The sequence below is a fragment of the Cyprinodon variegatus genome, unplaced genomic scaffold (assembly GCF_000732505.1).
Source record: "Cyprinodon variegatus isolate N-32 unplaced genomic scaffold, C_variegatus-1.0 Scaffold99, whole genome shotgun sequence".
NCBI lineage: Eukaryota > Metazoa > Chordata > Actinopteri > Cyprinodontiformes > Cyprinodontidae > Cyprinodon > Cyprinodon variegatus.
In genome coordinates this window covers 894,023-920,547 of record NW_015150552.1, presented here as the reverse complement: position 1 = coordinate 920,547, position 26,525 = coordinate 894,023, and the positions used below count along the sequence as shown (strand labels likewise).

General features: G+C 37.2%; 1 protein-coding gene and 1 pseudogene across 2 annotated transcripts; one reads left to right on the top strand and one right to left on the bottom strand.

Moving 5' to 3' along the window:
• The window catches only part of LOC107084395, a 44,917-nt pseudogene extending 28,158 nt beyond the window's left edge, over nucleotides 1-16,759 (bottom strand).
• Nucleotides 16,760-21,194: 4,435 nt separating this feature from the next.
• On the top strand, nucleotides 21,195-24,757 carry LOC107084392 (E3 ubiquitin/ISG15 ligase TRIM25-like). Of its 2 annotated transcripts, none has more exons than XM_015374204.1 (2): nucleotides 21,195-21,437; nucleotides 23,391-24,757. In XM_015374204.1, the coding sequence occupies exon 2, from the start codon at nucleotides 23,393-23,395 to the stop codon at nucleotides 24,596-24,598; it is 1,206 nt and encodes a 401-aa protein (XP_015229690.1). In that variant the 5' UTR covers nucleotides 21,195-21,437; nucleotides 23,391-23,392; the 3' UTR covers nucleotides 24,599-24,757. The 2 variants fall into 2 exon arrangements, with proteins under 2 accessions (XP_015229690.1, XP_015229691.1); XM_015374205.1 differs by lacking the exon at nucleotides 21,195-21,437 and adding an exon at nucleotides 23,285-23,307.
• The last annotated feature ends 1,768 nt before the right edge of the window (nucleotides 24,758-26,525 follow it).

The window sequence follows — 26,525 nt, the reverse complement described above, 5'->3', positions numbered from 1 at the left end:
TCTAGTGTGAAGCAAAGGACAAACAAAGGGATCCTGGATCTGCCCTGGTGATAAAAACTGAGCCTCAGTTTGCCTTCTTAAAAAAAAAAAGAACGACAAGATATCTTTAAACAGAAGACATGTGCAGCTGTTGCAGGAGACTGTGTTGCATTTCTTCTTTTCCCTTGCCTGTGTACAAAACCCATGCAATTTTATCTTGTTACTATAGATGGGTTAAAAGGCTTCTGCAAAAACTATGGAATCTGTACTCCTTACAGCAGTTTGTTCATTGCTTCTACCACTGTTGTCCAACATCCTCCCACAACAACTGCTGCTCGCAGTGCTCCTCTCACTGCCTCCTACTGGGGCTCAACTTGCCTTTTCTTTTTGTGGCTTCTCTTCACTTCATGTATGTTTAGTGCCACTTACTTGCCTTGCATATTGTGCACAAATTTGAATTAAATACAACCCACCTGACAGCAAAAAGTAGGAAAAAAGATCCCAACTAGTACATGGTGTTATGATCTAAAGGAATATCAAGGGTGAGGAGGCTTATTCTTAGGGTTTGGGAGTCCATTGACTACATCAACTCACCCATGAAGACCCACAAGGAACTCTATGGCACTAAAGGTTACACTGACCGCTGTTAAGGTCTATGTTCATAATTCAACAAGAAGAAACAGAGGCCGTGGAATATTGGCATCGTCAAGGAATTTTGAATGTTTCCCCCGCTATATTATAAGCTCACCAGGCTGCTAGGCTTTACCTGCCCAACACCCTACTAAGCTACCCATGTTTACATGTTTTAATTATGTTTCATACTGTAGTAACAATGATACTAAAGAGCGTAGTGTAAGGATGAAAGGTTAACAGACACAACTTTTGGTTGACACTTAAGCAAAAAGTGGTGATAGGTCAGTAGTTTTTTTTTTTTTTGGGCTTTCCATCACCTAAACCCTGCTGCCATTTGTTCTACCTGTTGACACAAACTTTCTCAAATATGTGACATTCTTGGCTCTGTTGCTGGTCTGATCCACCATTCAGCACACCTGTCAATGCTATCAGCTCCTACTGGCTCCACCAGTTCACCTCATATAAACCCTGTGTAGATCAGTTGCCTTTGCCAGATTGTCTCAAGCCACCCGCACAACCATTCCACCACTTCTCTTTCTGATCACCTGTCTGTTGCCTGACCCGATTCTGTCCTTGGATCTGCCTTCCAGCCTAACCCTTGTGAAACCTATTACGCTGCCTGATCTGGACCGGACCAGGATCTCCTCCCCTGGATCACCCTACCTGTACTGTCGCTGGAAATCTGCCTCTCTGTGAATGGACCTGGACCCCTCTGGATTACCCCCCTGGAAAAACCCTGAACGGAGTTACTGCCTGCCTGTGAGCACCGGATTCCCCTTAACCCCTGTGAAATCTATTAGCCTGCCTGTTAACAGATCTGGACCGGACCTGGACCTCCTCCCTTGGGTCAGCCTACCTGTACTGTCACTAGAAATCTGCCTGTTGGAGAGCGAGCCCCGACTCCCTACACTTGTGTGCTTTTAAATAAAGCTTGTTTCTAACATCACTGAGCTGTGCTGATTTGAATTCTGGGTCCAGTTCCTGTGCGTTACAAAATAATGTGGAAATTAATGGCATGATATGTTACATAAAAAAATAAAAGTTGGAAATGTACTTTTTCTGAAGTCTGATGAGTGACTAAGTGGAGCGTGCTACAACTGAGCAGAGCTCATTAATGGCAGCTAGCATTGCTGCCCACACCTCATCAGAGCATTATTCTGTGGGCCACGATTCTAACCATCGAAAATGGTTGGATGATACAAACTCTACAAGACTCTAAAAGATAATCATATTGAGCCCGTTTTGTATGATATTACAATGTTAACAACATTATAAGCACTAATCTAATCTTGGTTTAAAAGTAAAACTGTGTGATTAAATTCAACATTAGATATGCGTTGCCGTTTAGTTGTAGCTTTTTTTTCATGGTATGTTTTGGTTGGTTTAGAGCAGGGGTCTGCAACCTGCGGCTCCAGAGCCACATATGGCTCTTTGGACCCTCTCCAGTGGCTCTTAATAGTGGCTAAAATGTATATAAAGAGTTAAATAATTTACTTTAATATATACCGGTATCAATAGCTTTAGTGTTTTTTATAAGTGGGAGATTAAAAGAACCAGAAATATGTTTTAAGAGACATTTTTCTATGAATTAGCTTGAAAATTATATGTTTTAACATTAAAAACACATGATTTGTTGATTGTTTGAGATGGCAACAACTAATTTCCTATACAAGATTAAAAAAAATAAGGTTTTCTAGAAAAAGTCATGTTACATTTTGCGGCTCTAAACAACTTTTACTTAGTCGGACTCTGGGCAAAACGGCTCTTTGGATATGAAAGGTTGCAGACCCCTGGTTTAGAGCAACCACCTTCAGCAGATAGTCTTCATCAGAGCTCCTTGTAACAATTTTTTGGGCAGCTACTAAAAGCCTGGAATAAAATCTTAGCTTTGCATTAAAGCCATGTTCAAGACTTTGCAATGTGAAGGAAATAAAACACTCCACAGTGATGTAAACTCATCAGCAAAAAATCCTTGATTATTGCTGCCAAGGATCGTACAACTGGTTATCAGATTTTAGGGGGCAATGACCTCAAATATTGCATTTACTCAGGTTATCTTTTTCTGATAGTGAAATTTGTATGATGATCTTAATCATTTAAGAGAGGGCACAATACACAAAACCTGCTGACATAATAAAAGTCTTGTTTTTTTCTATTTAACCAAATCAAGAGATTCAGACGGAAAGAAATGTAATTGTGACCAGCTTTACTGTGCACAGATAACTAAGCAGAAGGGGAATAAATGGGAAGTAGTTCATGCAATCATCACCCTGGAAGTGTGTACATGTGCGTAGTTCTCCCTTGGTTCATGTTTCTATTTCACTCCAACACAGCCAATGCTTCACAATAGCCTTAATAGCAGATGATGAACTCAGAGATTATCATGCAACTTGAGCTTTCGTTTGAAGCAAGACAGCTTTGCATGTTGCATAACTCCAACTGAAAAGATCCAAATAAGGACCTGCCCTCCCCCATCTGTTTGACTTTATTTCCCTTTTTTTCCCTCCTGGCTCACACTGTAGACTAACAGAGCATGTGGATACATGCATATCCAAATCACCGTCAGAGTAAATCACTTTCTTCCATGCAATTTGAAGAACAGGTTGTTACTGAAGTTTTCATAGGCACTCTCTTTTTCATGGATCCCTTTACATGACAAAGCAAATTAGTGTATTTAAATCTATGCACAGTCCTCGTTGTATATTTTGCAAATGATAAAATGTTTTCTTCCTTGCTTTCCTAGATGAACCTGCAAGACCTCAGTTCATGTCAATCACACACAAAACCAAGACTGCCTCATCCTTCAGCACATTTATTTATTCTTTACAAAGTAAACACTCCACTCAAAAAAAGTATAACTATATCTGTTTCTTATTTAATGGTGTTTAGGAGAACTTAATGAAGTCTGAAGCCACACAATATGCACAGAGAGTGATTTGGTCTGGGTGAGAAAATACACCACAGGTGGATGTAGGCCTCCTCTCATTAAAAACTGTGGGAGATGGGCAGAAGGTTGAAAGAACTAATCAGACCTAGGGAAGTAGAAAAGAAGAAATGGGCTCCGACTGCCTAATGAACCTTGCAAGCTGATGTTGATATCCGGGTACCATAGCAGCACAAAATAGGTTTTAAAAAACTCACATTTGAGGCAAAATTTACAAAAGACTGCTAAAACCCCAGATGCATTTAAATGTATACAATCTGCCAACTAAAACTACATTTTAACAGTTGGAATATTGTCTTAAAATTGTAAAAGTAGCATCGATAAATCATAATGAATAATTTATTCTGCAACAAGGTTATAAACTAAAAACTGTATGACTATTAATAAAAACAGCTATTTTATTTTTTTATTGTACAAGTGTCATCTTGAGATTTCAAATGAAAATAATAAACAGTGCTTTTTTTTAGCAAATTATATCCTCAGGCTTCAATTTTGATCATTTGGTTTAAAAAAAAAACAAATAACAAAAAAGAAACTGATGTGTAATAGCCCAGGACTTTGCAGTAATAAAGTGAAGGGAAATTATGGGATTTCTAAACCAGAAGTGGGGTCATTAAAGGTGAAGGAACAGTGAATCACAGGAATGCTGGAAATGACCCTGTTCTATATCTAGAAAAGGAAAAGCAGTGACTTACAAGATCTCAAAATCAGGCTCTGAGGCCCAGTTTCATCATATGAACTCAGAAATAGTTTTATTCGTTATTAATTATGATTAATAAATATATGAAATGTTAAGCATATTAATACAAGGGGTTTTCTCTTTGGACTTAACATAAATTAAAAATAGATAAAATCTTAGGGTTAAAAATTGTATTCCTCTTGGGAATTTTATAACAGCGATTAGTTCAGCAAATAAACAATGCACATCAAACAATGCTTTGACATACATTTATTTTTGTAAATGCAGGTTTAAAATGAATAATTTGAATCAGATATCTCAAAAATCTATTTTATTTGCATGATATCTGATCATTTATTTCATTAACCATCAAGAACAGATGTGTATTAATCCTTTTAACTAGTCAGCAAGAGAGCCCTTAAATATCTTCCAAATATAACAGGAAGCTTTTACAAAAACAACCTCTCCTGCCATAGAGCCTAAAAGCTCTTTTACACCATATCTGGTGGTTTTAGCCATTGAAAGCATTTTTCCCAGTAAGGAAAACCATCTCCATTTTCAGGAGTGGAAATGAGAGAGATAGCTCAGAGTGCTCTGAGAATACAGAAAAATGGTTCAGCAAATTGTCCAGAAATCTGTCTAGAAATGGCCCATTAAATAGATAACCAAAAAAAAAATAAATAAATAAAAATCTTCTTCTAAAATGCCTTGAATAATACAAAAAGAACTGGTACTACGTGGAGAGAAGCTGGTGACTAATCAACCCTCTCTGTCATAGAAATGAGGTGAACAGAACCTTAGAGCAATAAATACAAAAAGAGGCACAGGTGATGAGAATGGGTTCTGGAAATAGACAATATTGACCCAAAAAATGCCACAATATTTTATGAAATGTAGTGCAATGAGAAAAAAAAAGTAATAACAGAGTATTAAAAATGCAACATAGCTTTATGGCTACATTCTACTTACATAAACACATTCCTCTAAAAATAAAACCTACCCATCATTCAAGCGGCTACTTCATGATACCATTACATAAAGTAATACAAATGTACAGCTAAATAGCACATTTTATAGAAATACTAAACTACTACTACTTTTATGATGAAACAAAAACACCACTTTATGGTCTAATAAAACTTAGAATGAGAAAAGACTTTTACACAAACAGTTTTCTACAAAATGCTCTTCTCTTGCTGTATGATAAATAAAATAATGCTAATAGTTAGAGTAGCTGAGGCTATTCTTTAGAAATGATCTCATAGGTTTAGCCTGCTGAAGGACATAATTACCATTTTCCCCTCACTTCTACCATTTTCTAATCTTGTATAATTTTAAAATTATTGAAACTTTATGTTCCCTCTTGTTTTTTCTCTCTTTACAAATTAAATGTATTGGATCCAGATACCATTATAAATCCTCAACATCATGGTTGGTTAAAAACAAACTAAGGACAACAAGAATTCTGATTTTAGTCAAAATTAGAAGTGTTGGCAAATGAGGAAATACTGTGCATGCTAAAGGATTCATGTAGTTCCTAGGAAAGGACACAAGGAAGAAAAATAGTGAAAAATTCAGGACAAAAGACAAAATAAGACACAAACAAGGAAGGAAGGAAGAGATGAGGCACAAACGAAGAGGTAGAAGGAACAAATGAAAAAAGAAAGAGACAAAAGCAGGTCAAAGAGCATTAGATATATATATATATATATATATATATATATATATATATATATATATATAAAGTATCCAACTTCCATATTTTTCAAGAATGTATATAAATATTTTGGTTTTCAAAAATACACAACATAAAAGCTGACTGAAAGGTTAAACAGGTTAATTTAAGCATACCATTATAAGGTGTCATTAATTTAGTTATAGAATGAGTGTATTATTGACATCTGCAGCACTTTCCAATATCAAAGTAAAAATGCTAAAATAAAACTACTAACTTAGCAGCACCACTTTAACAATCAGCAGAGTAAAACCAAGAGTACTTCCTGAATATTCTTAATTAGCAACACTAACCAGCTCACTCCCTAAAAAAACACTCATTTGACTCTGAGAACAGATGGTAGGTTTCACACCTCGCTCCTGTGCTTTCAGCTGTGGCAAACATTCAACAGAAGTCAGTGATGTGTGACTAAAAAAAAGAAAACTTTATAATCACCTGTGTTTAATTCTACAGTAAAATGTTTAAGCTTCTCTAACACTGAAGAACAGCTACACATTTCCAGCTATAAACCATAACAATGTCAATGCTGTTCAGGGGGAGTTTGTTTTAGCTTAAAGTATAGAGCCGAGTCCTACCCACAGGTCTATGGTTTCGTTTTGCCTGTGTAAAATTTTAAACACAAGAACTGAATGATTTATTCTGTCAACTTTGCCACAATAGCTGCTTTTTTTTTTTTTTTTTTACCATCATCCCTGTCTTCAACTCTGAGTCAGAACCAGCACACACTAACAAAGCAGGGAGATGATAGCTCCTCTAATGGCATAAAGAGTCAGCTGATAGACAGTCTGACACCCACATCCCACCGTAAACCACACATTCACACACACACAAACACACCCCAGTCAGTCATGACTACACTTCTGGGGCCTCTTTGGCACAAATAATCATACATACAATGAGGTAGATGTTCACAGACAAATACCAGGGGGTAGTCAGAGTGCTGAGAGTAGCAAACACACAGACTCTCCAGCTATTGGCCAATGATGGGTTCAGCTCGTTAAGGACTAACCAGCGGAGCTCACAGGACACTCATTTTCTCTGCTTGTTGGAGCTTTGCAGGTGTTTTTAACTCATCTGATTTTTCTTCTCCATTCACATTGCGCCCATGTGGACGCACCTGAAATTAGGTGTTTGCATAAACTGGAACATATTTTTAATTTGTTTAGAATTTTTATTTCATTCATTGTATTAAAACAAAACAGTTGAGCATAAAACAGGCATTTTAAATTCCCGAAGTAATCTTGTTATCTGCCCCATTTACCTAAAGCAATCCATTTACAAAGAACTTAAATTACAAATGTGTGGGAGTATTTCTTAAAGTTACTTGTACTTCCACACTTCACTTCTTTTCAGTGCCTCAACAAATAACTTTTGTGAATTTAAACCCAAAGGAAATTTGATATAATACACCAGGTGTCACCAAAAAAAAAAATCAGCGGGGTCCGAATAAAGAAAATCCATCAACCAGTAAAGGTCAGGGGACATTTTTAATGATCTGTTACTTTAAACAGAATTTAAATGATTGGATGCAAACTATTGATACTTCAACATACCAGGAAGCAGATTTCTCGTATCGATCAAATATTTATTTTATACTAAGAGGCGTAAAAGTTTATTCAAATCCAAGTAAAGATGCCCAAAAGCACCTCTCACAACTTCTAAAGAAACTTCTCATCTCAGGTCTGGATGAAGAGATGCTGAGTTTGGAAGCACAGAACAAACATAGCTCATACAAACCATGTATGATCCTAATTACCCCTGTTACAATAATCCACAACACAATGAAAATATTTGGACAGAAACTGATCATATGCTGGTTGGTTGGGGATTTTTTTCATATGTCATTAAATTAAGCGTTCATTTCTGTATGTTTTGCTCCTGAACTTAATAATACTATAGCGCATGCTCTCCTTGAGCTCCGAGGAAGTGGGAGCAGAGCAAGGGAAGAACAGTGGAGGCTGTAGGCTTTGCTTTGCGTAGGAGGTTTGGAGAGCAGCGGGATGGAGCGGAGACGGAGGATGTGGAATCTGGGGGTTAGACACTGTTGTCGGACAACATGCGGGAATTTATAAATGTTTTAAATCAGGTTGGGTCCGGATTAGCCAGCAGGTGGGTCTGGATCCGGACCGTGGTCCGCTAATCTGTGACCTCTGTTATACACCAACATGAAGCAGGCAGGCCGTAATATATGGTGTCAGTATTCTGCCAAAAGTCCACACGCTCAATAAATACTCCTATGAGCAGCTTTACTTCATACAGACATTAATTAACTCTTCCTCACGCGCAGACCTCGGGGTCCCAGTATATCACATACATGAGTGCTTATTCCTTCTGTGTGCGCGTGTGGTGTGATGTCCACGCATGCACACCCTCCCTCCTCCTCGCATTTGGGCCCCGTTTCTGTTCGCTTCTGTCAAGTTTAGTCACTTTTAAGGAATTACCCACTGGACAAAGCAACCTGCCTTTGATTGGCTACTTTCCAAGAAAACGTGTGGATATCAAAAAGTGTGCACGTAGAGAAGAAACAACATGCGTGATATATTGGGGCCCTGTGATACTCTATTTGCACATGTAACATGTTAAACATGCATCTGAGGAGTACTTTATGAGTGTCTCTATGAAGTAAAGCTTCTCATGTGAGCATTTATTGTGTGTGTGAGTCGACTTTTGGCAGAATACTAACGCCAAAGCAATAGTTAAGTTGCAATGTTTTTTTTTTCTTTTCGCAGCATTCCTGATTCCGAAAGAATGAAATAAACTCTCTTTTCTAGGCGCATTGCTTTGCGTTTAAAAAAATGGTTCAAATAGTGCTTAGTGAGACATTTAATGCCCAGAAAATATTACTACCTAAGGCTGCTTTAAAGTTCTCAATAACTTTATGCCTGACCAATCTGTTTTTTTTTTTTAATCTAAATTCATAATTCTTCAGTCATGTTCTCTAACAACAGCTGTCTTTATGTTGAGATTAAATTACACATTACACTAGATTGTATCTAGAGGAATGCATTAAAGAACCCTAATACAAATGAACACAGTTTCACAGCTTTAACTTCCTTAAAAGTATATTAAATATATATAAATACATATAAAAGTGCAAGGGATGAATACTTTTGATGGACAGTAAAATATAGTAAAGTATGAAAAATATAAAATCCTAGCCTTTTGATGTTTGAAGGGAAAACTGCAATATTTGGATATCAAAATCAAAAAGAATTTGGAAGCATAAGTTTTGCTTTTGGCTAAAAGATATTTTTCCTTTTGGAAAAATAAGAACTTAGAATCAGACATGAGATAATGAAGTCTACACCATCCTGATTCAATAGTCAGTCCTCACGATTGTAAACTTTGTCGCAATAAACCAACATTTTTTTATTTTATGATAATTGAAATAGTAGTCTAATTAAGCTTATCTCACACAATTTTGAAAATAAGGAGAAATAGATCTAAAAACCTCCTGAATCACATTGTTCATAGAATAAAAGCAAAGGATAAACTCCCTTCTGTTTGACTTTTAAACTGATAAATACCAAGAATGTGCTTTAACTAAAGCTGTTCACATCTCTTTATAGGAAATCAAGTTCTCAACATGCTGCATGTTTTCTGCATCTTATTCTCAGGCGTACGACTCAATTATCAACAGAATGTAAAAGCGTCAGATTTAAAAACTGCAGTGTAAGCCAACTAGGCTAAAGTCCCTCTACTTGCAGCATGCCTCCTTTCTAGAATCACCAAACTTGGGCTTAGATTAAAGTTAGTATGGTTGGAGATTATTTTTTCTTCAACCTTATATCTCCCTCGTAATTGCATTGACCCCCTTGGTTTTAGCAAAGATGTAGACACAAAAAGCATTACTCAAAGCTAACGTAACTGTTTGGCGTAACAAAGCATAATTTTGAAATCATTATCCTTCATGTTGTGGGTAAGCTCATTTTCAGCAGGGAAAAGAAAGTCGTTAAATCATCAAAGAGATGATTTAACAATGGAGGAAAATTCCCCCTATAAGACTACAGCCAATTCAACAGGGGATTGTTTTAGCTAAAAAAACAAACAAAAAAAAAAATTTCTATGCTGACCCAGTCAATCAAGATCTAAATCCAAATAACAATTATTGACATCTCTAAAAAAAACAAAAAACAAAAACAAAAAGAAAAGTTCACAGAACCTCTCCAAACTTAATAGAAAAGATAATTTAGCTATAAATTCAGTTTTTAAGCAATGCAAAAGTGTCAGGCATACCTTAAAATGACATATATGATGTCGTATATGGACTTGGGGTACTGAATACATATGAAATGTTTTACTCATAGTTAAAAGAAATAGTTAAAATGTAAAATATATATATATATATATATATATATATATAAGCTTTCTTCGTCTTCCAGAGTAAGATCTATAACATTGGCCCTGTGTCTCCTTCGGGGGGGTGTGCGTAGATGTGTTCGCATATAAAAAGCAGGAGATCCCTGGGGAGCATATGAAGGACTCAGTATACGGGCAGCATAATGTTAATTAGAAAAGACATCAAACAACGTCAAAAAGCCAAACTGTTTAAAGGAGAGAGAGGCTGGCAGTGATACCCCTCTCCTGGTTGCCTAATAATCCCTCCACCTTTAAATTTTTTCTAAATAAATCATCCTGATCGAGAAAATGCCTCATCTTCAGAAGACGCCTCTGTGGTAATACTCCATGGTGCATAAAGCTCCAAGAAGCGGTCTCTTTTTTTATTTTAATTTTATTTTTCTGAGCCATTAAGTCCTTGTCACAGAAGACATTTTGACATGTTCTCTGGTGCTAGAGATGTCAAAGAGCAAATAAGACAAACAATGGCTCATTTCCTCTCAACATATCCAGTTTTAAGTCCTGCATGTCCCATGATCTGTGTGACATGTCAAAATGTCACAGCAGAAGCTCAAACATGGGATTTTATTACTCTGACTTCCTGTATGTTGTCATTTAGAGGGATCTGAGAGGGCTAAGGCCTGAGAGAACCCCATTATAAAACAATATGTCAAGTGGAAAAAGTGCAGGAGGAGATGGGCAAGGCAGGTTTATTAGTATAACACAATTCAATACATGGACAACTTAAAGTCCTTTAGATTAATTAGACAACAAAATAGAAGAAAAATAAAAGCAGAATAAAATCAAATAAAGATAGAACCATAAGAGCAGGTAGTAAAACAAAAGAGATGGACCACATATTTTTAACCAATAATACCTCAGTTAACAGTTCATCTTCAACAGTCAAAGACAGTTCTTAACAAATGGGTTTTTAACTTTGAATTAAAGGAACTCAGGCTTTCAGAGTATCAAGACAGCAGGAGCATTTTTTTTTTTTTTACTTTTACATTTTTTTGTGTGGCAAAATTTGGACATTTTCTAACTGGAGACTGTATTGGTACTGCAATTGGCGTTGATGTGCAGACAATGTTCCTAACACCTTGTGTTTTCTCAGTAAAAAATTTTGAAAAGTCATTGCAGGCCTTTTTAGATTGGAGTTCATCGCCAAAGAGACAGGAGGGTTTGCTAAACTGTCGACTGTGGCAAATAAGGCATGAGCATTGTTAATGTTTATGTTGATAATCTTAGAGAAGATTCTCTTCCATGTTTTAGTTGTACATTATAGCAGTGAAGTTTATGTTTAAAGATTTAATAGTGAACATGGAGTCAATTGTTTTGGCACCTTCGTTCAGCTTTTTGGCACTACCTCTTTCTGATCTCAATGCTGGAGCATTTCTCCATGGAGATTTCCTCTTCCCAGTTTTAGACTTGACTGAATACATTTTTGCCCATAAATCCTGTGTTTATTCAACAATGTTTATCTGTATACATCAAGATCTATTTATTTTATTTCTCAAAGGCAGTTTTGTACTGTACCACTATAACACCCCTTGCTCTAGTTGCTGGGAGCAGAGTAAGCTTCAGAACACAGACTGCTCCTCGGAACATTTTCCATTTGGCTCAAAGGAAGTGCAAAGCACCAAAAGCCTGCTTAGGTGACACTTGAACAAAGAAGAGCTGCTCCGGGATTGGTGAAGGTGCTACAAATGTGTTCGAAGTGTTTGTATCAACAGCGGACCACGGTAACAATGCAGGAATGAACGCTTCCAAAAGGATATGAACAGATGACTGTGATGGCATTGATTTAGCAGTATAGAACTGGGAAGAAATGGGTCCTGAACTATTAGGACTGCGGGAGTTACATCAGCTTCATATTTTCGTGCTCCTTTGATTTCTGAATAATTATCTTTCTGAAAAAAAACTTGGCCAAAGAGAGCATTAACACAGCCTGTCAGATTATAGTAGAGGGCACAATATATTGGCATTATGACTGCTTTTAGCCAATTAGTCTTTTTAACCTAATGCTATTAGTCCTTTAAGTAAAACTAAAGCACAGAAGAAATGTCAGTGTTAAATAAATGTACTATAAATAGTATATATTTGAAGAAATATCTGCTGATGTTTCCCTTAAAACAAGATAATGTCCTGCTGGTGGCTTAGCTGACAGCTTATCCTCTTAGATAAGATAATTTACATGTAGACCAGGTAGCAAAGTCACTCAGTTAAGTTGCCTTAATTTAAACTATGCCCTTTTACATCATGGCTTAAAATGTGGTTTGAAGCAGATTTAAACCTCTGAGTCAAACCTCTGTCTTTATACCGCCTGTGTGTGTTTTCTCTGTCTTTAATCTAACATGTTCTGGTATTTCAAACATTTTGTGATGGCATACGCTGTAACAAGGCTCCCAAGGCTACTGACAGATAAACAGGCCCACAGCATCATAGATCCTTCTTAACTAAACAATAGTCAGGAGGTGTTTTCCACGTATTTTCTATGCATCTCCTTTGTTTTATACCATAAACAACTGAAAGGTTTGGAAGCTTCTGAATTCAGATAACATCTATCTAAACCACAAAACTTGACTCAATGTCTGTCTACATTGTCAGGTATGGCAACCACAAAACAGACTTAAACTAGAGCCAACCAGACTTTCATTCAGTTTTTCTGAAATTGTTTCAACATCTAGCCAGAATTTTGTCAGCTCACACAAGAGAAATCTGTAATGTAGTTGATGTTAGTGATGTTTAAAGCACCAAGATCTTTTTGAGCACATTCTAAGTCAGATGCAAATCAAACATTCATCATTCGTTCTCCTGCATGGCTCTTTAGCTCAGAAAAACTGAAACAAAAAACTGACCAAAAATCTGGTTGTCTCCAATTTAAGCCCATTTTGTGCTCAACTGAATTTTTCTGTAAAGTTCAAAGTCCCAGTGAAGTTTAGCGTACTCCACATATTTATATATTTAATAGTACCACAAGAACGTTTTGTTTTTTCCCCTTTATGGCATGACCATCCAAACCAGCTAGTATGTAGTCAAAATACTGAACATTGGGGAAACCAGAAGACCCATTTTTTAAGCAAATTGTCTGAGATTTACATCCCAAGGAATGATTAAGGAGTAAAATAATAATTTAAATATTCTCAAGATGATCTTCAGTTACATTTTCTTTACAAGAAACTGTGAGTTCACCAAGTTGTTTTCTGTTGTTGTTTTTTAAACCCAAGATACTCAATTTAAGTTGGATGATATAAAATATTTGTTTTTATTTTAAGATTTTTCGCAAGGCTTTGCCAAATCTACATGTCAAGGAACACTGGTCATTGCAGCGGTAAACTGCATAGACATGCACATGGAAACACTGTCTGATGCACAAGTACAAATGAAACAGAGAAATCACACGCATCGTTCCCAAGAGACAGGTACTTTCCTCTACAACCAGTCATGTGTGTATCCTTGATCTCTTTACTCAGGTGACACAATCTGTCTCTCACATTTTACACAGCAGCTTTTACTCAGGAAGTAGTAAGAAAGTATCTCTAATTTTGTGGTTGTCATAGAACTCATCATACTGTCATCAAACCAGATTTTATTGTAATGCAAAGTACGCTAAGCACAAGTCTCACATCTAACAGATATGGATATGTCATATTTATTAAAATTGTCCCTCCCCCTTTATTATCTGAATAGTGGCCTACATGGGCCAGCTTTTCCCTCTACAGTACAACCTGTGGGTCCACATGGCCAGGATCATCACTTTCCTTGCATGCGAGTCTAAAGCCTCTGTTCTTATCATCTTCACTGTAACAGGAACAAAAACCTCAGAAGCAGAAGCGTGTGTAGGTTTGTTAGTAATCAAGAGAGTTTCCATTAGCCAGCTCATATCAGGAAATATATATTTACTTTAGAGTCTGAAGTGTCATCTTTGCAGATAGGAAAGGTAAATAAGTTTGTTTAAGCTGAAAAAAAACTCCTACAAAATGTGTTACTAAATATAAGCCTGTAAGAAAGATTAGAATCGGCAAAACTTGGTATTGGTAGCTAGATATTTGATACACAAAACTGGCCCCACAAAAATCTATAAAATTGCATCTCTGATATAAAAAGTTGCATGAAATGCATGACTTTGAAAATCTAATGTATTCCTTTCAGCAAAATTCAGTGACCTGCAACAAAAAATGAACAAAAATTAAACACCTATTTTGGAAGAAAGCTGAACTTTACCCTTCAGTTTCACATTCTTTAGAGACAACATGGACTACATGGTGAATATTCAACTGCTAGTTAAGCAAGCTTGCAAAAAAAAAAAAAAAATATTTAATCGTATTTAAATACTGAAAAAAAATTCTAAATCCCAACAGCCTCAAACTACCAAACTGAGCATTTACGCAAATAGGCTAGACATTTTGATTTAATCTCAATAGAGGTGAAGAAGCACAATTGCTTCTTAATCAAAATAAGAAGGTCTTTGAACTGTTAATTTATTTCCCTGCTTTACTTCATAGAGAAATTGATATAATAAAGTATGGGTTCCTTCCACTTCTACTGATATACGTCTTTGTAAAATCCATAAATTGTGACTCAGCAGCATGAAACGTTCAAATCTCAAATACAAGCAAAAAAAAAAAGGAAGAAAAAAAGTGTCTTTTGAATGTGTCTTTTTCCTTACAGTTAATGCACTCAATACAAGGTGTCCTTTTCCATGAATTACAGCATAAATGCAGCATGGCATGGAGGCCGTCACCCAGTGGCTCTGCTGAGGGGCTCAGGAAGGTCTGATTGGTTTTCAGCTCATCTGAAAGGACCCTTTCATTCTCCTCTTGACAAACAATCCGATTCTTTTGGGTTCAGGTCAAGTAGTCCTAAAGCTCTGTGATGCCAATATCAGTAGAGCAGGTAGTGGTACTATCACCATTGTCTGCAGGTACCAAGTCGTGCTGGAAAATAAAATCAGCAGGAAGTGCTCCAAAATCTGCTGCTAGGAAGCTTTACTGACTATGGATTTGATAAAACTGTAGACCAAAACAGGGATATAACATTACACCCCAAACCATCAGTGACTGTAAGCGGTTCATTCTGGAGCTAAAACAACACAAGTTTGTCTGGTCTCTACTCTTTTTAAACTCATTGATTTCATAAATATGTGTAAAATGGATTTTCATTTAAATTAAATAGAACTTCAGAGCACTGAGCAACAGCCAGGTCTTATTCATTCTTAGCTAAAGAAAATCCCAATGTTGGCTGTAATTCAGGAGTGGCTTAAAACAAACAATGCAACAGTTGCAGTCTGTGTCTTGTTCTTGAAACCACCGACTCCAGCTGCAGTTTAAAGGAGAGTGAAGCAATACAGTATGTCACAAGGTGGTGGTCCTATTACTTATATCCCAATGCTTTCATCTGATCCCTTTATCCTCACTAGAGTGTTGCCTGTTTCTGATTTAGAGAGGCTGTTAGTCACTATAAACATCTTTATTTCCAATGATCGTATACAGCAAAACATAAAATATGTATATTTTTAGTTGGTTTATTGAACTCTTAACATTTTAGTAAAGCCAAATGTAACTTTTCAGTAGCTAAAACTGAAATACACCCTTAAATTTACTTTTTGAGTGGAACCAACAAAATAAATATAACATTTAACTAAAAGAGCAAGTTATTGATTTTCACCTGAAAGCTATAAGATGTCTGTAATGTTCTACAGTGCCCCTCATCCATTGATGCTCTCTCATACCTTCCAGTGTCACCTCCTTCCCTGCTCGCTTCAGTGCCTGCACAGCCTCATCGTGCGTCGCGTCCCGCAGGTTCATGTTGTTCACCGAGAGGATGGCGTCCCCCACATACAGAGCTTGAGTCTGATCAGCTGCAAGCCCCTTAAATATCTTGCTGATGAGTATGGGCATTTTGTTCTCCTTCCCTCCTTTAATGCTTATCCCGAGTCCCCCGATATCCTGCTTGGTCACCTTGACGCACCGCTTTTTGTTCGCGATCGCCTCCGGGACTCGCTCCGGGAGGTCCGTGAAGGCGGTGCGCACTGCTTGGGGACCGTTGTTGGAGTTAGTGTTGCTGTTGTCCAGGTAAGACCCATTGGTGACCCCGTTGGAGCTGATGCCGTCGTTGACGCCGCAGTCCTCGCAGCTCAACGTGAGCGCCTCCTCGTTTAAGTTGGCAAAAACTTTGTGCCAGCTCTCCCGCACCAAAACCTCCAAAAATCCACTTTTAAGCGCTCCGGAGCCACTCGAGACTCCGGCTCCCGCTGCTACCACCGCCATCTTTGGAGCATTTCTATTAAAGAAAAGAAAAAAAAGATTCACATGTGATTAAGTTCCCAGCGCGCCCTCGCACGCTTACTCACAGAAAGTCTAGCCCTAGGCTGGACTTTGGTCCCTATTAAGTTCTCGGCGGGACTTATCACGCACGCATGACGCGCAGCCAACTAGTATGCGCGCGAGCTGAACCTCCGCTCCGCCCAAAGATCCTGGAGCTGTGGGGTGGAGTTCCACCCGCGATCCGTCCTTTACGCATCTTTAAACACAAGCTGGACGATGTTTAACATTTGAAGTAAAAAAAAAAAAACAAGAAAAAAAGAAAAATTTGTCAACATCACACTGGAAGAGTTTTCCCATAATCAGTCATCATCATAACACAGGAAAGTGGACTAATGAAATTGTGCGTGTAAATTAGACTCATGGAACTCTACCTAAACAAAAATATAATATTTTTTACATTTAAAACTATTTTTGAAATGTTATTATTATTTATTATATTCATTTTTTTGCTTCTATGGTGCGTTTTTAATTATCAACTAGTGAGATATTCCACCCGAATTCAGTGCAAGATAGGCGAAAAGTGCAAAAGTGTGCGCTTTTAATAAAACCAAACAAAAATCGCAGTTTATATTTAGTCTAACAATTGAAATGCTTTAGGGAAGATATTATCTCATTCATTGAAAATGACACATTTTCATCAGGAATTACTGCATTTAGGTGGAGGTGAGTCTGGATGCAACCAGCGCTGCTGTTTTGAGATCCTATTTGCAACCCAAAGAGAAAAATGATGCAGACCATTACACTCTGATCACCTTTACAGAGGAAAACGAAGATGATTGCTATTTACTTGCAATGCAAGTTTGGATGCAACTCATATAAATGCTTTGAATGTTGGGGATCCAGCTTTACTCCGTCTGCAACTATCTCTGAGAAGGATTTTGAAGTTGTTATCCAAAAAGTTTGTATGAGCACACAAATATAAAAATAACGCGAGAGTGACACCTACTGGTGAGTTGAGAAAGAGAAACAGGTAGTTAATATTTCTCTGCTTCAAAGGGGTTCACATAGAATTCATATGTAAATTACAACTTTATATCAAAGGAAAGCATTTGGATTGTATTACTCTGTGATCGAAATTTGTTTATTATAGCTGAACTGTACAAAAGTTTAGATTAATTAGTTTTAAAGAAAAAAATGTTACAAGTGGTTTTTGGTTTAATGAGGTATAATAGGTACAAACATTTTTGTCTGTTACTTTTATGTGAAAATTAGTTATCAGAAAATATAGTGCATTCTTTGTTACTTACCTACAAAATAAATTAATAAAGTGGAGTCCTATAAAAGGTGTGCAATTAAAAGTTTTTAAAGAAAGTTGCTGCTTTAATCCTCAGCGAGCCTTTCTTTCAGAGCTCACTGTTTGTTTTGATAGCTGCAGGAAGCAGGTGCAGAGAGGTGTGGTTGTAGAAAAACACATGGAGGCAGGATTTCTGGTTGGAAAACTGGCCTGATGGGAAGATTAAAAAAAGTGAGGAGCACATCTGAATAGAATTTAGACATATGTGAAAGAAGATCAACTTAAAGTTTATTCTTTTGTGCTATATTCCATTTCTAGATCTGAATAATTATAATATATTTTGCTTTAACTTCTTCTGTTTTATCATACCAACATATTATTTCCCCCTCTTCCTCTCTTTATGTCTTTTATCATTAACTCTATGTGATTCTTTCGATCCTTTTTCCTTTTACCTTTAGCTGCTCTTCTACTCATCTTGGCCGTCATAGTTTTAGAAAGTGTTTATGTTTTTAAATGATTAAAACAAGAAATGAGATCTGTCCTACATGTGTATTTCAGGGTTTATTCAGGTTGTACTTACTAAAACAAAAATGGTCAAACATAAGTTCTGCGGCTTTAAAAAAATAAAAAAATAAATAAAACTCCATACCATTAACACTGCACCACAATGAAGCAATGAACACATTTGCTTTTATTTACTAGAAACAAACTGTGCATCTGAATCAGTAAGAAAGGGTTTTAGTGTCAGATGGGAAGTTTGATTATTTCCTAAATAAGATTTCTGACCCAATATTAAAGTATAGAAAAAGATGAGACAGATATGATAAAAAATTGGAGGAGTTATGACAAGTTTTTTGTCTTTTTATTTATTAAATCCACAAAGAACCCTCACCATTCCGGAGAATCTTTGCAAACCCGACCTTTTGATGTTTCTTTATAGTTCTGTGGTTAATTAGTTACATTTTTATTGCTGAAATACAGCTAATATTTGCTGGTCCTGTTAACATTGATTATTTTCACTGGCAAGCACTTAAACGGCTGTTTAAATATGCTGTACTGTTGGGAGCTGGAGAAAGGCCAAATTTCTCCAGCAGAGTCCGCCGTGGATCCTCTGAGGGAGCCTCCTGCACAGCTGCAGCTCATCAAGATCATCAGAGGATCCACTACTTAAGCTGTCTTCAGACCTTGCCTCAACGCCGCAGTGTTGATCCAGTTGGTCAGCGCCTAAGCCTAGATCCTCAGAGTAACTTTGTGACTTTGAATCCAGCCTGGATTCTAACTACTGTCTCTGTCTTCCAGGAAACCAGTGTCTCCTCTGTGAAGCTCAGGAAGAGCTAACCTGCCGAGCTGACCCTCAGAGCCAAACTTGAAGAATCTCAGAGCACCTCCAAGCAGCTCTGGACTAGAGCTGGAAAACCCAAAACCAAGGTCTGTTCATTAAGACGTGAGACGCTGAAGCAGCAAACGGACTCTGCTGATGAACTCCTCTCCAGATCCAACAGTGACTCTCCCAAAGCTAACCTCAAGAACCCTCAAGGTACAATCAGTAATCTTCTGGAAATCAAGTCTCTGTTGGCAACGCTAACTGAACTGTCTCTCACGCAGACTCCGGTGAACCAGTATCCAGGCCCTGAACCTGAACCAGTACATTCTGTGTGCTTTGCAAAATAAACTTGTTAAACTTTCATCCTTGTGTCCGTCAGTGGTGTTCTGCATACTTGGGTCGTTTTTAGTGAACCCATCATGGCAGTACATATGCTATCAACTTGAAAATGTGTACAAGAAAGGGTTAATGTCTGAATATTAAGTCAAGTGCTTTTGAGTCCTTGGACTTGATTAAGTGCTATACAAGTACAGGTCATTTACTAGTGTTGCACTGATACAGATTTTTCCAAGCCGATCTAATACTGATAGCCGAACTTAGCATATAAGCCGATACCAATCTAATACTTTTGTTGAATGAAGGAAACTATACCTAGAATGAAGGCACCAGGCATGACATAATTAAATATACTTTAAATGTACTTGACACTATATATTAACAAATAAAGTGTACTGTACATTAGCAACAGAAATAAACAAATAACAAGTCCATGTAAGGTACACTGCATGCAGATAAATTAGAATTTATTATGAAATATAACAGCTGCCTGAAACTCACTTTAGATCACTGTAACTGCATTGTTCTGCATATGATAATAAAAAAAGAAATGACAGGATAGGAATGTTGGATAGGCATCATCCAATACCTGATGATATACAGCTAATTAGTCAATATCAAAGTTGATATCTGATCTGGGTATAAGATTGGTGTATTTCTTTTACTTATGATGCTAAACATCCATCCATCCATCCATGCATTTTCTGACGCTCAATCCCAAGTGGGGGAGGTGCTGGTGTCTATCTCCAGCTGTCTACAGGCGAAAGGCGGGGTACACCCTGGACAGGTCACCAGTCCATCACAGGGCAACACAGAGACAGACAGGACAAACAACCACTCACACCTAAGGAGAAGAATCTAGAGAAGCAAATTAACCTAACAGTAATGTTTTTGGACTGTGGGAGGTACCTGGAGAAAACCAATGCATCCTCAGGGAGAACATGCAAACTCCATGCAGAAAGACCTCGGGCCGGGAATCGAACCCACAGCCTTCCTAGCTGCAAGGCAGCACTGTTCCACTGAGCATGATGCTAAACAGACAAACCTAACTGACTTAGTTTTGAATGGTTTTTGCTCTGATTAACATTTTCTTGTTTTCTGTTTTGGTTAAAAGTGTAACTCTCTGTGGCAGAATGCAAACCTTGTCATGGAAATCATCCCCAAAGCAGAGCACATTTAAAAGATGGAACTTTTTAGCAATCTAGGAGGTTCTGTATATTATCAAGCCCATGGGCTGAATGGAATCTGAAGTGTTTTATGATACTGAAGATAGAAGACGAAAAATAGTTTTTATTTTTCTGAAACTATGCTTAGCATTTGCTTGCACATTAAAGGCAATTTCACACAAAATAATTTTACAGAATAAAAGCATTTCTCACTCAATTTGGACATGGAGTTCAGCACTGACTTTAGACTTCCTATCTCTAAGAATAAAAACTCTAAATATAACAAAGTTGGTTTTAATTGTAGTATCAGAAAAAAACACACCCTACAGTTGCAATAAATAAATGATTTATGTCAAAACAGATCCAGCTCTAATGATTATTTTCCTCCTCTAAATCCAGGTTATTTTTGCCTCGACATTTTGCACCTGGTAATGATTTCTTATTACATAACATCCGTGGAACATGTGGCAACATGGGAGGAGCTTATCTTGATCATTTACAAAGAAATGAAACTAAAATGTTTCCAACCTACTACTCACTGATAAACCCCAGTTTGTCCAAATTTAAATGGGAAGAAGATTGTATTAGCCTTAAAGTATTCTGCTTTGTTTGTTTTACATTTATTCAAAGCTAGTGTTTCCTGGATACATCACCTTTGGGAACAACAAAGCTGTGATCAACACCTTACGAAGCTCCTGGAGAAAGTGCCCGAGGTGATCGAAAACAAAAGAAAGCATGTCAAGGTGAGGGCATTGCCAGTAAATCAGAGTGAAACCTATCAGCTGTAGAGAACTGAAAGTCAATATACTTTAGCTTCTTAATTTATGAGGGTTGCTGTTGGATACTGGTTGGTCTGTTTTAGTTAAGAGAGAAAGACTTGTCCTTATTTGTGTGCTGCAGAAGTTGAATTCAGGAGAACTTAGACTACATTTACTGAGAAAAAGTGAGGTTTCTTGTTGTTTTTCGTCAAGAAAACAACTGAAACTTATTTCTACTTCCTTGAACAGCATAACTTGGTTTGAAAAAAACAAACTGTAGTATGATGTTCCTACTTTGTTTCCTTCGTGATATATACCTCCTAGTCAGTAGATGGCAGCAAGAGGTCAGTTTAATTAATGCAGTTATTAGAACAATAATGTAGCTTTTAACTATGTAATTTACTTTAGACACACAAAAAAATAAGCAATACATGCCCTGTGTTTTTTTTTTGTTTTTTTTTTCCCATTGTAGCTTAACCAGAATATGAATGTCTTTACCCTACTAATGCATTAGGCTTAGGGTAAGGGTCTTGGTTAGGCCAGACAAAAAAGGATAGAAATAAATGGAAGGACCTTGCAAAGACAGTGTGATGTATTACGTGTATATTTTTGTGTGTATGTGTGTTTTCATGTTTTTATGTCTTTGTACCCTGCATTTCACCCATAGACTGCAGGTAGGAACCAGCCCTCCTGAGACTCTAAAGACAAGCAGTAGAAGATGGATGGATTTATTAAACAGGGTTTTGTGAGATGACTGAATCAGAAGATGATTTTTTTCTAACCCAACCAACCTTCACAGTTATCAACTACTCACCCAAACTTGTCTTCTCCTGTTCCTCCTGTGCCCCCCCGGCCGCAGAGGCAGCAGTATAAGCAGAGTATCCAAGTCTTCCCTCTCCACACACAGACTACTCCTCCAGCTCTGCTGGGGGAAGCCCAAGGCACTTCCAGGCCAGCCAAGAGACATAGTCCCTCCAGTGTGTCTTGAGTCGCCCCCTCGGCCTCCTGCCGGTGGGATGTGCCTGGAACACCATTATCGGCTCATCCAGGGGGCATCTGAAATGTCCGAGCCACCTCAGCTGACTCCTCTCTATGTGGAGAAGCAGCTCTCCTCCAAGCCTCTCCCGAAGACCGAGCTTCTCACTTCCTAAGGGATACTCCAGTCATCCTGCCGAGAAGGCTCGATTCACCACTTGTACCTGGGATCTCATTGTTCGATTTGATGTTATGATAGCTTCACCCTCTGCTGCAGTCTGCCTCAGGGCATGCTGTGGAGGAGCGAGCCAGCAAGATCTGCTGGACCCTGAACCAGACCCCATCAGGTCTTTGGCTGCACCTTGAAATCCTGTCCATAAAGGATATGAACAGGTCCGATTTAAAGTCAGCAATGCAGATCAGACTCCTGCTCCGCTTGTACAGAGACCTGATGGACCCTAGTAAAGGGTCCCTGACTCCATATTTTCGAAGCGTCCCCCACAGGGCATCATAAGGGACCTGGTCAACTGTCTTCTCCATCTCCAAGAAACACATGTGGACTGGTTGTGCAAACTCCCATGACCCCTCAGGCACCCTGCAGACACTAAGTCAACTAATTTAACAACAACACTTGGGTTTAAAGCTGGGGAGTCTGTTCCTCCTGATTGTTTCCCACATGGGCATTGAATCCCCCCGTGACGCCAAGAAGGCCTGCCGTTCAGCCTGTTCTGCTAAATAAATTGGTTTCTATTATGCTATTTATTAATTAAGTTTTTTTTTTTTTTACAAATTTGAGCCCTCACACCATAGCTGCAGTTTTACCAAGAATAAATTATAAACTGTTGGACCATATTTCATTTGTTCTTTAGGGGATATAAGGGTAAATGTGGCTACACACAGTTTTACAAGTTTTTATCAGTAAAACAGTTACAGTGTTCTAAACTGTAAACATCTGTCCTTCAGATATGGCCACATCCAGTGATTTTTTGTCTGAGGACCAGTTCCAGTGCTCCATTTGTTTGGACGTCTTCACTGAGCCTGTTTCAACTCCATGTGGACATACATTCTGCAAGGTATGCCTGACCAGGCACTGGACAGGGAAGCAGGAATATCAGTGTCCTCTGTGCAACAGCAAATTCAACAAGGACCTCAAGCTATCGGTCAACACCACATTCAGGGAGGTTTTGGAAGGTTTTAAGAAACGTGTGACAGCTGATGCCTCATCTTTAGTAAAACCTTGGGAGGTGTCATGTGACATTTGCTCTGAGAACAAGTTCCGAGCCTCAAAAACCTGCTTGGTGTGCTTAACCTCTTTTTGTGACAAACATTTAGAGCCTCATCTAAGAGTAGCTGCCTTGCAAAGACACAAACTTTCAGAACCTGTTCCTGACCTGGAGGAGAAAATATGCAGGGAACACAACCAGATTTTTGAGTTCTTCTGCTTGAATGATCACATCCATTTCTGTGTCTTGTGCACAGATCATATTGATCATGACAAAGTCAATATAAATGAAGCATATGTAGATCAAAGATCTTACATCTGGAGAGGAAAAGAGAAAATACAAGGATCTAAAAACAAAAAAAATGGAAAGGTACAGAATAAGAAAAAAGCCAAAAGTGGGAGAGCTCAGAGTATGAAGCCTAGTCAGATTATAGATCCTAATGGTTTACCATATGACAGAAAAGCCCCAAACCACTTGGATAGATGTAAAAGTAACTGTCAAAATCAAAATTTCTCAAAAGTGACAGAAGTGCATGAATTTCAAGTCAGTGGAAATGTTGGTCTTGATTTAGCTGTTTTTAGGGAGTCCGATTTTAGAATGTTGCCATTTCTACAAAACTGGGAAAGATATTGTATTTTAAGATTTACATTTAAGAGGAACACTCAGAGAGTACTGTTGCTTGTAAATTATGGTCATGGGCTGGTGCTCATATTTGATCCAGACAATGAGATCATATTGCATCAATTTACCGGCAGTGGAATCAATGAGCAAGTCTTCCCACTTTATATTCCCAGCATACGTGGCTTCATGAAATGGAGGCAAAGCTTAAGAAGTCAAGTTAAGAAGATGTTAAGTGATTTAAATGTTTTATACTGGTTTGGTTGCTTTTTTATTATAACACTGTTATCCATTTACATTTTACATTATCTTCTAATAGGGCCAGATTAAAACACATCCAAGCTATGCTTGCTTTCTCACATTATATTATTTAGCTTAGATCAGGTTTATTCAACGTTTTCCAGGCCAAGGACCCCCAAACTGATGGCAAGATGGAGCGGGAACCCCCTACCGGTAATTATAAGTATTGTATAAAATTGTGTTATATCAAACTGGCCCTTAGTCACTCTATTACAGATGGACTGATGTAACAAAAGTAATTTCACCCTGGGAATATTAAAGTATTTCTGATTCTGATTCCTAGTTGATGGGACAGGTGTTGTGAATGAAACAGTGCCCAGCTAGAAAGAGCTCCTGTATGTCGCTGAATGTGTGCATTGATTGACTGATTGACATCTCCATTTATCTGTTAACTACAGTGTGTTGAATTCATGTTAATGTGCATTTAAAGACATTTCAATTAGTGGAAAAAATTGCAGGGGGGAATATAAAAAGAAAGGTTTAGGTTACAGCTATCCTATACCGCTTTGACCTCTTTTCTCTAGTTAATTTGTAATTAATGTTGAAGACTATCTCGAAATATAAGTCATGTTTTTAGAATTTTAAACAATGTTATAGTGTTAATTAATATTTCCAAAAAGAGAGAAAAACTTTTCAAGATCAGATATTTTATGCGTCAAATCTTGATATTTTTTCTCTGACATTTTGAAGAACTAAAAACATAATCTAGAGTCTATGTTTCTGTTCTTACTATTAAACTTATTGTAACAACAATGACACATTGTTTTTTTTTTTTTATATATCTTCTCAATTCCACTCTTTTGTCAGATATTTGACTTAATTTTACTCAGAAAAACAGATCTGCATTGATGAATTAAAGAAATCTTCTGCCTCCATTTATCTGTTTACTACAATTTGTTGAATTCATGTCATTGTGTTTTTAAAGACATTTTAATTAATGGAAAAAACTGCAGGGGGGAATATATATGAAAAAAAAAGAAGTCTAATAAACCAAAACTTTTGCAACCCCCATGTTGGATTTATGTTATTTTAATTTGGTTCATTTATGCTTCTTTTCATTTTTGAATGCTTTTTACATTTCAAATTGTATGTACTAAATGTATCATTCATGTGACTAAAAATAAAATACCAATCTTTTTTTATGGAATTAAAAGTGTTTATCATGTAATTTAGATCCTATTCAATAAATTTGAATATCTGTTTTGATGAGGCTTGTTTGTCCAAGTAAAGTACCCTTTTAAGAAAACTTTTTTTAAGCAGACGTAAAAATAAATGTTTTAATGGCCTGAAATTATATTTTTATAAATGTTTTATTCTTAAAAGGCAATTTTTTTATTATTAATTTCTTCCTTTTGTGTTTTCTTTACTCTTAATGTCTTTCCTTATTTTTTAGTTCATCCTCCTCTTTTCTTTATCAGTCTCCTCCCCAAAAAACATACAGTATTTGTCCTGGTAGTGCTTAATTAGTCCCTGTTAAGCTCTGAAATAGTTTGTTCAGACATAAACATTTTTTGGTGCCATCTATTCTTCACATTGGAAATGTAATGGTGAATATTGTATATTCACCATTACCGTATTACACAGCTTTTTGTATTGAAGCTTTTTCTTCAATATAACTAACCCTATCTGAATAGCAACAATCATAGTGTATCCTGGGGGTAACTCATGTTTTATCCCTCACAATAATTTTCCCTTTTTCCCTCCTGATCTTGAACCATTTATAATCTTTTCATATACTGGGGTGGGCACTGCTGATTCATTTGTCTTCATTGCTTCACCAATATATATAATATATGTGTTTACTCATTGAAATATACACGATGTCATGCAACTTGTTAAACAAATAAATAAAATACCATAAGTCACCAGTGTGAATAGAAAATCAATCAGAGTGTGGTTCTACTGTAGATGGTTGCAAGAACATACGTGACTAGTCCTCTTTAATGTAAGTTTTTCT

What these genes read in the sequence shown, in the direction of transcription:
- LOC107084392 (XM_015374204.1), top strand. Translation starts at nt 23,393, where the DNA reads ATGGCCACATCCAGTGATTTTTTGTCTGAGGACCAGTTCCAGTGCTCC.